The sequence below is a fragment of the Papaver somniferum genome, chromosome 1 (assembly GCF_003573695.1).
Source record: "Papaver somniferum cultivar HN1 chromosome 1, ASM357369v1, whole genome shotgun sequence".
In the NCBI taxonomy this organism is placed as follows: Eukaryota; Viridiplantae; Streptophyta; class Magnoliopsida; order Ranunculales; family Papaveraceae; genus Papaver; species Papaver somniferum.
This window is the reverse complement of record NC_039358.1, coordinates 130700146-130715885: the sequence shown is the minus strand read 5'-3', so window position 1 is coordinate 130715885 and position 15740 is coordinate 130700146. Positions and strand designations below refer to the sequence as shown.

Sequence of the window (15740 nt, the reverse complement as noted above, 5' to 3'; positions counted from 1 at the left end):
AAAACGGAGTTTGCTGGAGATGAGAATAGTCGAAAGAGGTGAGAATACAAATGAAAGTTAATAAGCTTTGCTGAGAAAAGATAATGATTACTCAAACTGAGTTGTGTTCAATAATTTGATAATTATAGTGCGTAAACAATAAACGAAAGAAGCCTGTATATATAGGCGTGAGTATAAGACTAAAAATAGAAAGACTCTAAAAACAACAATAGCATTGGACTAAAACAGAAAGTGTTTAACTTGATAAACAAATTGAGAAGATTCTAGAAGAACTAGAGATGTTCTACATCAGAAAATGAAATGGATCTAGAGTATATGTGCAAGCGCTTGCATCAACTTGAAATAAAATAAAATAAAATAATATCAAAAAAATATTATTTTAATTTTTGTAAATCAAATCTATTAAAAAAATAAAAGGTAATAAATGAATTTTTTAAGTTTTTGTAGAAGTCTCCCAAAATCTTTCATATTTTGCAAGACTTTCTCTAAGGCATAAATACACATAAATGTCATTGAAAGTCTTAAAAATTGGTAAGTATGCAAAGTCTTTAAATTTTCTTGTTTATAACGAGTAACACAAACTTTGAAAGAGATTTTACAAGTATATAACGGGTAACATATACTTACAAGGATTTTTCTAAAGTATACAACCAGTAATACCACACTTTGGAAACCTATTGAAGTCTATGGAAAATTGGAAATCACAAAAAGTATTTATTGAGTAAACCCATATAAGATTTGAGATCGACATAACAAGTAAAATTGAATGATAAACCCTACAATGATTTCTAAGAAAAAACAAAACAAAGATTGAAGACTATCAGTCTGAATAGTGAGATCTAGATACACGGCTGAAGACGAAGAAATCTTACTTAAGAACCACGGATGTTGTTCTTCACGAAAACCTTAAAACTAGTCTCTCTCTATGAATAAGAAAGAGAACCTTTTTATAAACTCTAACCCTGAGTTGGTTTTGTTTCGTTTTATTGGTCGTAGAACCGATAGAATCGAGCCCAAGTAGCACGACCACTCCCAAACCAAGCCCATCTTTTCTTTAAAGTGGTACAAAGCTAATAGAGGCACACAAATTTGGTTAGTCCAAAACCTATACAATTAGTTGATAGTTGAATCCATCTTAACCATAAGTTTTTGTTGGGAAAGGAGGCTTAAATTGCTCATGCGGTGTGACAGAAGAACAGTAGAGAATCCATAAAAAACATTTTGATTATCTTTAAGAGAAAAACCCTTTTTGTTGAAGTGTGAAATACAACACGAAACAGTTAAAAACAACTTAAATGATATCTTTGCATATCTTGGTATCCATATTCTTCGCATATGATGCCAACAATATACGAGATCCATAATTATGTTAACTATGAGGAGTATTGCAGAATATTCGGACAGCTACAAAAGATCTGCTTAGTTTCCATTTCATAGTACATGGCACATATCCAATATAATAGGCAATGTTGTATGCATACTTCAATGTATTTGATTTAGAATATTGCTTGCTTGATTATTTTCTTTCTATATCTTTTATTCTTTTAAGGATAGTTTCATTTCTTTTGTATTCTCTTGTAAACCAAGCTTCCTTGTTTTTTTTGTTTTTATTGAAGCATAAGTTTTATTAAGATTAGAAAGAAATTACACGAGGGTACTTTGTACCTATAGAGTCTGCCATTACAATAGGACTAATACATAGTGGTTTTATATGGTCCCAGATGGTTGTTGATAGGTTTGCTGAAATGCTGTCATCCGCCGCTTTTTCTGCTAGCCCATCTGCCGCTTGATTTCCTTCCCTGTAATTGTGGTTTATGGTGCATTGTGGAATTTGGGCCATTCTAGTTTTGATTTCTGCTATCATGTTGATTAAGTACCAAGGTGGCTCGGTTGTTGAGTTTAAAAAACGCAGGAGGTTTTCTGAATCCGTTTCGAATTGTACCTTCGGTCATTCTCGATCAGTAGCCGTTCATGTCTCGATAAGCATGGCCCAAGTTTCGGCAGTGAGGGTGGTTGTTATCCCGAGAGGTTGTGCGATGGATAAGATTGTGATAGCTTCATCATTTCTGCAGATGATACTCGCTCTTGCAAGACCCGGATGATCTCTATCTGCCCCATACTATTTATTTTGATCCAGTATGTGTTAGGTTTGCTCCAACCTACTAAAATTGTGGTTGAGCGTGGGATCCTAAGCGCAGGGTTTGTAGTTAGGTCCATGCCTGGTAGTACCGGTGGGAGTTTGTTTTGAGCCCATGTATACTCTTGCTGAAGTTTGATAGCCATTTGCATTATGTTTGCTGGGTTTGGTTTCTTTTGGTTGTACACCATATCATTTCTGGATAACCAAAGAGACCAGAATAGAAAGAAAAATACTGTAGTGGTTTCATTTCGATTTTTTGTTTGAATGAGTTGGGATATGGTTGTTTGGTGGTTTACGGAGATCGGAATGCCTTGGAATGTGTTATGTGAAGTGGATAATCTGGTGAGTAGGAGGTTCCACGCATCAGTAGCGATCAGACAATGAATAAGGATGTGTAATACTGTTTCAGGATCTGACTTGCATTGGGGACAAATGTTTGAGTTGGTAAGGTGAATCCGATTAAAGATTTTAAGGGTTGGTAGCCCCTCGTTAAGTTCTTTCCACAAGAAAAGTTGTACTTTTGGTGGACATGGTAGTGTCCAAAGGTAGTTGGATGGCGGTAGTGGTTGGTGTTGCAACAGATCTGAAGTGTCTGTTAGACATTTGTATCATGAAGCCGTAGTGTATTTCCCTGATTTTGTGAGAGGCCAAGTTATTTTATCTGGTAGGTTCTCTTGTGGGAGGTGAAGGTTGACGATTCTTTGTATTATGGGTGGGGGAAGGATATTCAGTTTTTCATGGTTCCAAGATCTGGTTGAAGGGTCAATGATATCGGCAACTGATTGTATGGGGTAGCATTGAGAAGGGTCGATGTTGTTTTCGATATGCGGGATCCAATTTGCTTGTATCGGGGTACTTGAGTCGTTTCCTATTTGGTGGAAGATGTGTTTTTTAAAGGTGGGTATGAGGGAAGCCAGTTGTCTCCATTGGGGGCTTATGGAAGAGGGGGGAGGGGGGGTATTTTGAAGGATGGTTTGTTGTTTAAGGTATTTCTCGTTGTACAACAAGGCCATCACCGAGTTTGGTTTCTCATGGATGTTCCAAATTCTCTTCATGAGGAGAGCCTTGTTATGCTCTTTGATGCTGCGAATTCCCGAACCTCCTTTGGATTTAGGTTGGATGAGCTTGTCAAATCTTATTGGGTGTAGCTTCCTTACGGTTGAGTTGTGTCCCCAAAAGAAATTTCTTATGATGCGATCCATTTTGTTTTGGATATGTGCTGGGAGCATCTGTGTTTGCATGATATGGTTGGTTGTAGGTGTTAGTGAATGTTTTATGAGCACCAGTCTTCCTACCTGTGTCAGGCATTTAGTCATCCATCCTTTTGCCTTGCGAGCAAGTCGCTGAAGGAGGGGTGCAAAAATATGTTGTGATATTGTTCCTTGCTTAAATTGCACTCCTAGGTAGGTTGGTGGGGTTGTGGTTGTTGGCATGCCAAATATTTTCTAGAGATTGTCTATTTGTTGTGGATCAAGCTTCGGGTGGTGAATTATCGTTGATTTTGAAGTGTTGATATGTTTACCTGCTTAGGTGATATAAGTGTGGAGCAGTCTCTTAAGATGATATGTGCCTTCTGTTGTTGCTTTATAGGTTATTAGAAGGTCATCTGCATACATGAGATGTAGGATTGGGGGAGCTCTTTGTGAAATGCGGAGACCTTCTATCTTTTTTTGCATCTCTAAATTTCCCAAATTTGTTGACAAGATTTCCGCGCAGATGATAAAGATATAAGAAGAGAGGGGGTCCCCCTGTCTTATCCCTCTAGAGGGGGTAATGTATTTGTGCGGTGTTCCGTTGATGTTGACTGAGTAGGTCACTATGGAGATGCAGAGCATGATGTAATCCACAAAGATTTGTGGAAATCCTAGCATGGCGAAAGCGCGTTTGATAAATCCCCAGTCAAGTGAACCATAAGCTTTTTATATATCAAACTTGAGCGCTATTTTCGGATCCTTGGTTCGACTTGAAGATTTGATGTAGTGGAAAAGCTCGCCGGCGATTGCTATGTTATCGTGGATTGATCTTTGGGGAACGGAAGCACTTTGATAGGGCTAATTAGGAAAGGAAGGATAGGTGTTATGTGATTGACTAGTATCTTGGAAATAATTTTGTATGAGACATTGCATAGTCCTATCGGTCTATATTGCGATGGTTTAGAAGGGTGTTCCACTTTTGGGATTAGGGTGAGGTTAGTGTGGTTCATAAGTGTGTGGATTTAAAGCGAGTTGAAGAAATTTCGTACCATTTCAGTAATTTGCGGTCGGGTTGTCTCCCAGAATACTTTGAAAAATCTGCTAGTATAGCCTTCCGATCCTGGGGCGCGCTCAGAGTCAATAGAGAAAAGTGCCTGCTTAATCTCCTCGGGGGTTACCTCCATAGTGAGGAGAGAACATTGTTGGGGAGTTAGCCTTGGAGTGATGTCTTGGAACAACGTTTCGTCGATCGTCGTGCTTGGTGTCGTATATTGATCCGTGAAATGATCCAGCATAAGATTGATGATAGCATTTTTATCTTGGATCTAATTATTTTGTTGGTCCTGGAGTTGTTGAATGTTGTTACAACTTCGATGAATAGTTGCTTTAGTGTGAAAGAAAGTTGTGTTGCGATCTCCCGTTTGCAGCCATTGTATTCTGGATCTTTGTTGCCAGTAGGTTGCATGACATTCCAGCAAGGTGAGATGATCTATGCGGAGTTGTTTTTCTACAAGATTCCAATGGTCCAGAGTTGGTCTCGTTTGCGTAGCACATTGATGTTGCGCCTGCTTGATTTTGGTTGTTGATTGCTTGATAAGAGTGGGTAGATGGCCGAAATTAATTTTACTCCATCCCATCAGGGTTTCGCTGGTTGAGATTAGTTTCAGTTGGAGGTTTAAGTGGGGGTCTGAATCATGTAATCTGTCCCAAGCAGCGTTTACTACTTGATGTAATTGGGGGTGAGACAACCATAAATGTTCAAATTTGTAGTTCTTGCTTCCTTGCCAGTCCAGAGCCTTTGTTTGTAGTAGAATCGGCGCATGATCTGAAGCAATTCGTGGTAGATGCGTAATTGCTGCATATGGGTTGGCAGTTCTCAATTGCTGATTGGATATTGCTCTATCTAGGCGTTCCTGGATATTATCCTGGCCTTGCTGGTTGTTTGTCCAAGTGTAAGGGTCTCCTCGAAATCCTAAATCTAAAAAACCCATCTGGTCGATTAGATTTAGGAAAGGTTGAGTCTGAGCATAAGTGATTTGTCTGTCGCCCTTCTTTTCCGATTGATCCATGACTTCATTGAAGTCGCCGATTAGAATCCATGGCGTGGTTGTGGTAGGGAATAGAGTTGGGAAGTCTTCCCAGAAATCTTTCCTGGCGAGTGGTTGTGGTGGCCCATATACACCTGTGCATATCCAAGGTTGGCCCGGTGCAGGGGGGTGATGATGGCATGTATATAGCTTTGTGATTTCTGGAGGATTCGTACATTTACATCATTATTCCACATGAGGCAGAGTCCGCCTCTCCTACCTATTTTAGGGACAGAACAATGATTATGGATTGTAGAGTTTGAGCGATGTGCAGGATTTGGTTATCGTTGGATAAAGTTTCGGATATGAATAGGATGGTGGGTTTATATGTTGTAATTAGTCCTTTCAAGTGTTGCGTAGCTGGCAGCTGATTAATGCCTTGGAAATTCCATGCCAGGATAGACATGGCAAGGAATTGGAATCTGTCAGGAAAGGTAGGTGTGTTTAGAGATATTTGTTGGTTTTGGGTGGGAAGGAGTTTTGGGTTTTGAAAATTGCTAGAGAAGGGAGGATAGTTCAGTGTCTGGTGTGAGAACGTATAAACGTGAAACCGGTGGTGGACATAGGTGCAGCTAAGTAGAAAGTGGTCTGACTGCCTAGAACTGAGTCGTGGAAGATCTATGGAGTAAATGCAAGGTCGGTGCTGCTTGACAACAGATATTGAAGTCCACAAACAGTTTTCAACTATTACACGCTATTACACAACTATTACAATACAGATAGGAACATGAACCAAACTGAAACAGAAAAAAATAATAAAGACCTAGCTTCTTGATTAGGCCCCAAGGAAGGAATGTGGACTTCGACAATTGATGAGAACTTAAGCAATGCTTAAGCTAAGATCAAACTAAACGATATAGAGAAAACTGTAAAAAAGAAAATAAAAAAGAGACTGACTTGTTAAGAACAAAGTAGTTTGAGAGGACTTACCTGGAGGTTAATCGGATCAGAGGAGCATGGTTTTTGGACCGAGGGTTATCATTTCAACGCATTCGGAGAGTAAAACATAGGCGCTAAGGAGGTTACAGATAAACCATTTTTTTTTTTAAATAAAACAAGAAACTTACTGTGGACAAGGGGTTGGAAAACAAAGAACTGAAAAACAGTCACCCAAAAAGGATATGTCCAAAGATGACAAAGCTTCCTTGTAATATCTTTATAAATAGTTAATGATGAATCTCCGTTTTCGCTCGTTCAGGAAGATAAACACCAATTCATTTGATCCTTAGTTTTAAGTATCAGTGTACTTCCTTTTTTATAGTTACTTAAATGAAAAGAAAGGAAAAAAAAAACAAATGTATCAAAATACAGTTGGCATATTTTAATAAAACCCAATCGTAGTTATTTTTTCCAAACTTAAAACTCTCAGGATTATTTATGGTTAGGTTTTCGCGAGTCATATCCAATTGTATAAACATTCATGGTTAGAAAGATAATTGTAACTTTCATCTAATAAATTTTTTTTTTGAATTTACAGTTAGTTCTGAGATAAGCAACAGAGATATTACATTGGCTGACTAAACTCTGATTTCTTATAATAGTAGCATGTGGATTTGGTTTGGTACTCTGAAATAACAGATTGCACATATCTTTCCAAATGTACCAAATTGGACACATAAGTATGCAAATGTAACTTTCTAACACAACATGATTATTCTGATTCAGATTATTATTATGAGACCAACTTTCAACCCAATCAAGTAAGGAATTAAAAGATTGTAAAATATCGGAGATGTTTGTACCTAGTGCAAACCAAATTGACCTAGCATAACTATAATCACAGAACAGATGTCAACATATTCCAGACTACGATTACTGAAACAGCAATGCAACTCAATTCCAGTTTTACCGCCAGCAATTCTAGCTCTGGTAGGCTAATGATTTTGGCTCAGCCTATAACTCACCATTACCTTTCTCACTTAAAGTCTTGAACCTTCAGTCTCGTTTATTATGAGTTATATCTTCCTATCATTTCTCTTTAACTAATTACTATGAGTTTTAATGTTTACTTAGTTAATTTACAGATCTAAGATAGAGCAAAAATAAAAGTCAGTGATTGCTGCCTAGGTTATCATTGACTTTTGAGTCGTTAATGAAGGTGGAAATTATACTTAACTCCCATTAGCAAGTTCTATAAACAATTTGCTGCTCTCTAACACAATTAGTTATTGTATTAAAATATTATTAACATTCGATAAAGATAAACAAGTAGCAACTAACTTTCATATTTATTACTCTATAAATCATTTCCTCACTTCCTCCTCATTCACAGCATTTTCGGTCTCTCTCGGTTTGTGCTAAGTAAGAGAAAAGAGAACAAAATATGGAGTCAAATGCAGGAGATGATGATACAAGTAAAAATTTAAATGATTTTGAGAAAGCAAATTTAGATGAAGCACAAGAAAGTAGGTTATTAGGTGGTAGGAAGGAAAAATATGTTGATCTTGGCCGTAAAATATGTGTTACTATTCTTGTTGTTGCTTTCATAGTTGGTCTTATTACATTCATTATTCAAATTGATCCTAATAATCAGTCAGATTCTTGTCATGATAATGATGGTCTTGTTGTATCCATTATCAGAAAGGTTATGCCTCGAAAGCAGCCTCAGCCTGATAAATACACTCAAGCTCTTCGTAAAGCTCTCATGTTCTTCAATGCTCAACGCTGTAAGTATTCTTCATTCAGAATTTAAATGGTTTTATTACCGACTGATATGTTTGTTTGGTTCGTTAATGTAATTCCATTTTCATATCCTTGTAGCTGGACCTCTCCCTAAGCATAATAATGTTTCTTGGAGAGGAGATTCTGGTATGAAAGACGGGTTTATTGGCCAAAATCTAGTAGGTGGTTTCTGTGATGGTGGAGATGCTATCAAGTTCAACTTTCCACAATCTTTTGCAATGACTATGTTGAGTTGGAGTGTAATTGAATACAGTGGAAAATACAAAGCTGCTGGTGAGCTTAACCATGTAAAGGAGATTATCAAGTGGGGTACTGATTATCTCCTTAAGACTTTTGATAGTTCTGCTGATACCATTGACAGGATTTATGCACAGGTATTCAAACATTTCCTTAAAACTATTTAGATTTTACAAAAGCAAATCCCGTTATGTATGGTACAGATCTTCAGCTCTTCTCAATGATTCATGTGCCGCGATTCTAGGTCTTGCATATTAAATTAAGGTTCCCAGTACTTAGCCACAAATAACCCTACCCATGTTACCTTCACCAAGCTTAAGCCAAAGCCATTAATGTATATTTTGTCGAAGTCAACTCTAAAAACTAGTCGTTATTTAATTTATATGCCATAGGTTGGAACAGGAGACACTTCAGGATGGACTGGCAAGATTGATACTCCTAATGACCGTTATTGCTGGATGAGACCCGAGGACATGGACTATCCAAGGGATGTGCATGAGTGCCATCGATGCTCGGATCTTGCAGCTGAAATGGCTGCTGCCTTAGCTTCTGCATCGATTGTATTCAAAGACAACAAGAAATACTCTAAAAAGCTAGTTCATGGTGCCGAGACTCTTTATCAATTCGCTCGGGATAAAAGGGGTAGATACAGTGCTGATATTACAGATGCTTCGATTTTCTATAATTCCACTAGTTACTGGGATGAGTTCATTTGGGGTGCAACGTGGTTATTTTATGCTACTGGTAACACTTCTTACCTTGAACGCGCTACATCATGAGTTCTAGCGAAACATGCTGGTGCTTTCTCTGGTGGCCCTAGTTATGGTATTCCCAGTTGGGAAAATAAACTTACTGGTTCTCAAGCAAGTCGATCAATTGGGTTGCTCTCTCTTTCTACTTTAGCTTGTACCTGACTACGCATGGTCATGCACTCTGAGTTAAAACTTTTTTCCTTGATGTCTTTTTAGGTTCTTCTGAGCAGGTTAAGAATTTTCTTGAGTCCTGGGTACCCATATGAAGATATGTTGAGCACTTTCAACAAACAGACCGATTTAATCATGTGTTCTTACTTACCTGTTTTCAGGAGCTTTAAACGAACTAAAGGTATATATGCTAGCTAGTTCCTTTTGTTTGTGTTATTTAGCAAAAATTTGGAGTTTCATGTCATTTCTTTCCCATTACAGGAGGTTTGATACAATTAAACCATGGAGCTCCTCAGCCACTTCAATTTGTTGTCCAAGCTGCATTTTTAGCAACCCTATATGCCGATTATCTTGATGCTGCCGGTATACCAGGATGGTATTGTGGACTTAATTTCTACGCAACTCAAGTAATGCATGATTTTGCCAAAACCCAGGTATGTGCTCCCAGTTTGCTCTCTTCTTGTAATTCCAGTAGGGTTCTTTTGGCTGCTGTAGATGACCGCACTCTAAAATGCAGTTTATGGTTTTTTTCTGCAGATTGATTATATCCTTGGAAAGAATCCTCGCAAGATGAGTTATGTTGTTGGCTACGGACAGCGTTATCCAAAATGTTCACCACAGGGCCGCATCAATTCCTAAGAAAAAATTAAATATACTTGTGAAGGAGGATGGAAATGGAGGGATACTAAGAAGCCAGACCCTAACACAATCATTGGAGCCATGGTTGGTGGACCTGACAAGCATGATGGCTTTCGCGATGTGCGTTCAAGCTACTATTACACGGAGCCAACACTTGCAGGTAATGCAGGTTTGGTTGCTGCACTGGTCGCTTTATCAGGTAAAGGCAAAGCTGCGACTTCCATTGACATGAGCACGATGTTCTTGAAAGTACCACCAATGTTCCCTCGAATGGCTCCAGGACCAGCTCCATGGAAACCATAAGCTTGAATGGAAAAGGTTTACATTTCTATAAGATTTGTGTTTACGTTTGTGTTTCAGTTGTTCCTTTTCTGGATCTAATTTGGTGTCACTGCCATAAAAAACTAATAAGAAAAGATACACTACAGCCCGTAACTTTCTTAAAATAGCAAAAATGTCTCTTGAAGGCCTACTGGAAAAAATGTAGTCAAGTTAGCGTCATTGTAGTTGAGCTGTTTCCCCTCATCTCTATTCTGAGCCCCCAGATGCTCCATTTGTTGATCCTTGTCTGCATTAGAAAGTTGGGTCCTTTTCTCATTATCATTGTTATCACGGCCATAATCTAGTTCAATCACAGTGTCTTTTCTACGAGCTTCAGAATCCTGGAATTGGGAGGACTCTCCTTCTGCTAGAAGATAATTTGGCTCTAACAGTATCATTTCTGATTCAATCAATGCTAATGCCTTCATTCTTGCTCGGTCCCTATCTCTAGGGTAAGTACAATAGAGAAAGGAGTAAATGAGGCAACACAGTGTCATTGGAATAGCAATTGATGCAAAGTGCCTTGGCTAGTGATGCAGCATTTCCTCTGCCCATTTCTACCTCAACTGATTGAGTTGATCCTTGAGGAATTGGTTTATATCCAAAAACATGCTGAGATAGAAGTCCGACTGCCGGAGGAGCAAAAGATGCTAATATGGATTCAAAAGTTCAATCCAAAGCGTAATCTTGTCCGAGACTTCTCCGGAACTATCTCTGCAAATATTGGGCTGCAGAGATAAAAATACAGCACATTACACAAAACTTGCACTCTTGAAACATAAAAATTTCATGATCCCACAATTTTGTTGACTCTGACTGATTCAGAATCTGATTTTAATGGATATTTAATTTGTCCTCCTAAGTGAACTGCTGGATCAGGTCAAGATGTATGCCAACTGTATGTTTCGTGGTGGCACACAGTCAATTGTTATTTTACGAGCAACATCACTGTATCAGACTAAATTTTGTTAGTGATTCTAGCTGTCTTGAGATGTTCTCCCTAGGTTGTGTGGCTACCCCCGGATGGTGTTTCAAAGTAACCTTCCTTTAAAAAGGTGTTTCATGTGGGCTATTCACCCTAGTAGGGGATGTACAGTTAGTAAGAGGGTGAGGGACTTGCTTCTAGCACTCACATGCTGTGTTATGCTCGCATTCATCATCAGTGGGTTTCCTGTTCAGTATTAAATTATAACAGAAAAATAATATAAATCTGGGGTAGTTTACATACAAAAATTTTGGTTGAAGTATTTGAGTAATATCAGTAGGAGCAGAAACTAAGCTACGAGCAATCTATCGAACAACTGATGCGATAAGAAACAATTGTGACATGGTGAAGACTGGAATATAACTACAAAATTGAGCAACCAAGTAAGGGGGGGGGGGGGGGGGGGGGCCATGATACCTAACCTCAACCACGGAGTTCTTTTCTTGATGAATTTGATACGTGGCTCCATGGAATGCACGAAACCGACACAAATAGGTTCCTTGGCAACCCAAAACCTAATAACACACAAAAAAAAAGAGCAAATCATGAAATTTCTCAAGAATATTATTACTGACCAGTATAAGGATTGTCAAACAAAATAAGTTTTGAATCATTATCACTGCTCTGAATAGGATGCACTCTAAATAACTCTATCAATCTATTCAATATCATAATAAAATCTATAACCAGATAGAAAAGCATATGAATCAATAAAACCAGTGAGTCGCAGCAATATCATAATAAAATTTAAAATCACATGTAACGAAAAAAGGAAAAATGGATGAAGAAAATACGATAGAAGAGCATACCTTGGTAGTAGCAAATAACGAAGGAGTTGGGTAAAAGTCGATTGGAGTTGTAGTAGTGATATAAGAAGAAGTAGTGGATGTAGAAAGAAAACGAGCTTTTGAACTCAGATTTCTCAAAACCCATCTAGTAGACATGATCCAATGAATCGAGCAAACAAATCAACGGGAAGAGGAGCTGAAATCAAAGTGAGAAGCGTATACCAACTACGGCTTGAGAAGGAGGCAACGGAAAGGGGAGATGTAAAATATCAAGACTCGAGAGGTTTCGACTCCTAACCAAGTACCATCGTCGTTTTCTCACAAAACCCAGTTAACCCCCGATGTATAAAAAACGGTCAGTCATTTCCAAAACAATAGCTAACGCATCGGACATGGACTTATCAAAGCACGGTCCTCTTTTGCAACACGGGCATAGCTAATCATTTTTGTCCCTCCTTTTCATGGATTTTACTAATACTTTTATGACACAACAAATATACACCTGTCAATCCAAAACCCATCAGGAATCCATTAAGGATTCTGCAACATTACAAATATATCCTTCATATATCGCTTCCCACCGAATAAAGATAATCATTTTCTTTCAATGTTTTCCCACTCTTGCTCGCCCAACGACAGTCACCACCACCATCTTCATCATCGTCACCACCATTTCAGCACCACCCCCACTCGGACCACTCCATCACCACCTCTACTCCCGCCACCACTTCAGTAGCAGATGTTCATCTTCTCTGTTTTGTTCTCTGTCTTTAATATCAAATTAGATCCAAAAAGATCGAGAGATTCGATATTTAGGGTTCGTTTTCTTGAAGTTTCCAATTATTAAGTTAAGATCTTATTGATTGGTGATTCTGGTGTGGGAAAAACTAATATTCTTTCGGATTTACGAGAAATGAGTATTTTTTTTTTTGGGAATCTTAATCAACTATTGGTGTTGATTTTGTTACTAGACCTTTCGCAAGTAATTCGTTTTAGTTTTTTCTCTTATTTTTTTTTAGTATAATAATGTTTTTCTATTGAGTTATTGATGACTAGTTGGGGGTTTTGATGGTGGATAAGAATCTAATTCGTTTGGTTTTTGTTTTTTGTTTTTTTTAATGAGTATACAATTCAAATTAGGTTTAGAATAGAGATTGTTGCAGGAACAAGTTTGTTGAGCTTGAGATTGAAAAAATGAGTGAGTATGTATGATATGCAGTCAGTACCGTGGATGTATTCAATGTTTAAACATGGAATCCAATCGAAATTCTGAGCATATAAACAAACTGAAATTTTTGCAACCAATGGAAACATTGTGTGAACTTTGGCGCGAGTTAGTTGTAGTTTTTGTTGCAAGCACCTCTAATTAGATTTTACTCTTTCAGTTATATTGGTTGTCTAAATGATAACCAAGTTCAATGTTCTAGCTTAAAGAGGATCCCTGCTCATGACACATTAATGCGTGTTTTTATGTGCAACCTATTTTGGCACAAGTTGTGAGATAGAAATTGAGTGATGAGAGAAAGGTAACTATTGAACATGAAAATCTTGCAAGTGCACGTTGTATTGCTTTTTAGACATTTGTTGTCACTTGTTATATAATGTGTTTGGGGTTAGTTTGAAACTTACGGCTATTAACTGGACTGTAGGTTGTTACTTGTAGTTAGGTAGTTGTCATCAGCTTGCTTTTCAGTTTGAGTTAATAAATGCAAGCTCACTTTAGTTTTTGTAGATATGCCATGAATGGCAATAAGATTTTTAGTATGAGTTATTCTGATGACTAAGTTTTTAAATTCGATTAATCTCATAATTTTTTTGTTTTTTTCTTTATAATCAACAATACACCTAGTGATCGTCGTTGACCTTTGTGACGAAACTAACTTTACTACTACAATCTTTGAGTTCCATTGAAGAAGATATCAAAATATCAAGACTCGAGAGGTTTTGACTCCTAACCAAGTACCATTGTCGTTTTCTCACAAAACCCAGTTAACCCCCGATGTATAAAAACGGTCAGTCATTTCCAAAACAATAGCTAACATATCGGACTTGGACTTATCAAAGCACGGTCCTCTTTTGCAAGTTGCAACACAGCTAATCATTTTAGGAAAAATGTACTAGAATCCATATAAAAACATGGCATCTTTTAGTTTGTATTATTTGGATTTTGGTTATCTCCTCAGTGAAATGTTACACTAAGGCCAAGCATTATGGTGCCCCTTTTCCCTATCATATTCTTCATATGTAGGGAAAAATCAAAATTCGCAACCACTATGGTCTTCCATATCCCTACATGAGTAGGGATATCGCTTCCCTACAACATAAAGTGGATCAGATATGATCCGCCTAGTAGGAAAGGAAATCACAAGGCTACTCAGTTGTCATATGAATTTACACTTTACGGATTCTCAGTTGTCGTAGCATTTTTACACGGCTACTTAGTTTCCGTATTTAGCTTTTAAAGTTTTACCTTAAATGTTTCCTTTTTCACTCTTTTTTTTATTAAAACTCTTTTTTTAGAACGCGAAATTGGGGGATTAAAAAAGCAATTGGGTATGAAAATACTAAAATACCCTTTGGTTAATTAAAAAATATTATGAAAAGACCATTATACCGTTTATCCTAAAACATTAAAATCAAAATCCAAATTCATATATTCACATTCTCAAATCAGTACCGGCAATGACCTAGGGTTAGGTTTTTGAATTTTTATTTTCTTCATCGTTCTTCATATGTTCTTCGTCGATTAATCGTCGATTCAAAAATTTCTTCGTCGATTAACCAACCTGAATCCTAACAATGCCTCCATGAAAGAAACTAAATGCCAAATCGAACTCAAAATCGATTGCTCGACAAAAACAGGAACAAAGACTTCCTAAGATTGCTCAAGAGCAAGAAGAAAAAGAAAAAGCGAACTCGGACAATCAACCTCTCGCAACCATGGCTTCTGTGAGAAGGTAAGCGATTTTAAACTACTTTATGAGTGTTTACGTCGATTTATAGCAATGGGTTTAGGTTAGAATCGCAAACCCCAACTCAAACAGTTGGGTTTCAGCGAGTACCGGCACTAAAATATGAATGAATATAGTGCTGGTATTGAGTTACGGCCTTCAATCTAGGATGAATACAGTGTCGGGATCTAGTTACGGCTTGAATTTTAGTTTGAATACAATGTCGTTTTCAAATCCAGATTCACCAGAAACTGAATGTTCCGTACTGGCATAGAAATTGGGTCAAATACTATGCTGGTTTCAGGTACCGGCAGTCTTTCATAATAATTCGAGTATGCCGGTAGTGGACCTAAAACATACAGGAACACCTATGAAATTGTTACCAGTACCGGCATTGATTTTAGGTTGCATTGTATGCCGGTTTTTGGTACCGGCAGTCTTTTATAATAACTCGAGTATGTCGGTAGTCGATTTAAAACATACAGGAAAACTTATGAATTTGTCACCGGTACCTACATGGATTTTAGGTTGCATTGTATGTCGGTACAAAGTTACGGCATGGAATTGATTTATTTCGAGAGTGTCGGTAGTTATCTTTTGGTATCCAGGAGAATTACATATGACTACCGGCATTGTCGATCAATCTATGTTCACTGCCGGAACATTGTATCGGCGTGGTTTTCTTAAGTGAGTCCATTCCGGTACTAAAACTGAATGTGAGTTGTCTTATATTCATTTCTTTTCGTTTGCTTATGATATAGGTCAAAATCCAATGAAGCTAACAAAAGAAAAAC

The 15740-nt window shown here is 37.7% G+C and overlaps 1 protein-coding gene and 1 pseudogene across 3 annotated transcripts; one reads left to right on the top strand and one right to left on the bottom strand.

Annotated features, from left to right (window-relative positions):
- The first annotated feature begins 7712 nt into the window (after positions 1-7712).
- LOC113300638 lies at positions 7713-10406 on the top strand (annotated as a pseudogene).
- Positions 10407-10433: 27 nt separating this feature from the next.
- LOC113300616 lies at positions 10434-12374 on the bottom strand. Of its 3 annotated transcripts, none has more exons than XM_026549829.1 (3): positions 12017-12374; positions 11625-11722; positions 10434-10950 (listed from the first exon to the last, which is right to left on the bottom strand). In XM_026549829.1, the coding sequence occupies exons 1-3, from the start codon at positions 12149-12151 to the stop codon at positions 10884-10886; spliced, it is 300 nt and encodes a 99-aa protein (XP_026405614.1). In that variant the 5' UTR covers positions 12152-12374; the 3' UTR covers positions 10434-10883. The 3 variants fall into 3 exon arrangements, with proteins under 3 accessions (XP_026405614.1, XP_026405609.1, XP_026405621.1); XM_026549824.1 differs by having other exon boundaries at positions 11630-11722; XM_026549836.1 differs by having other exon boundaries at positions 10914-10936; positions 11630-11722; positions 12017-12372.
- Positions 12375-15740: the final 3366 nt, after the last annotated feature.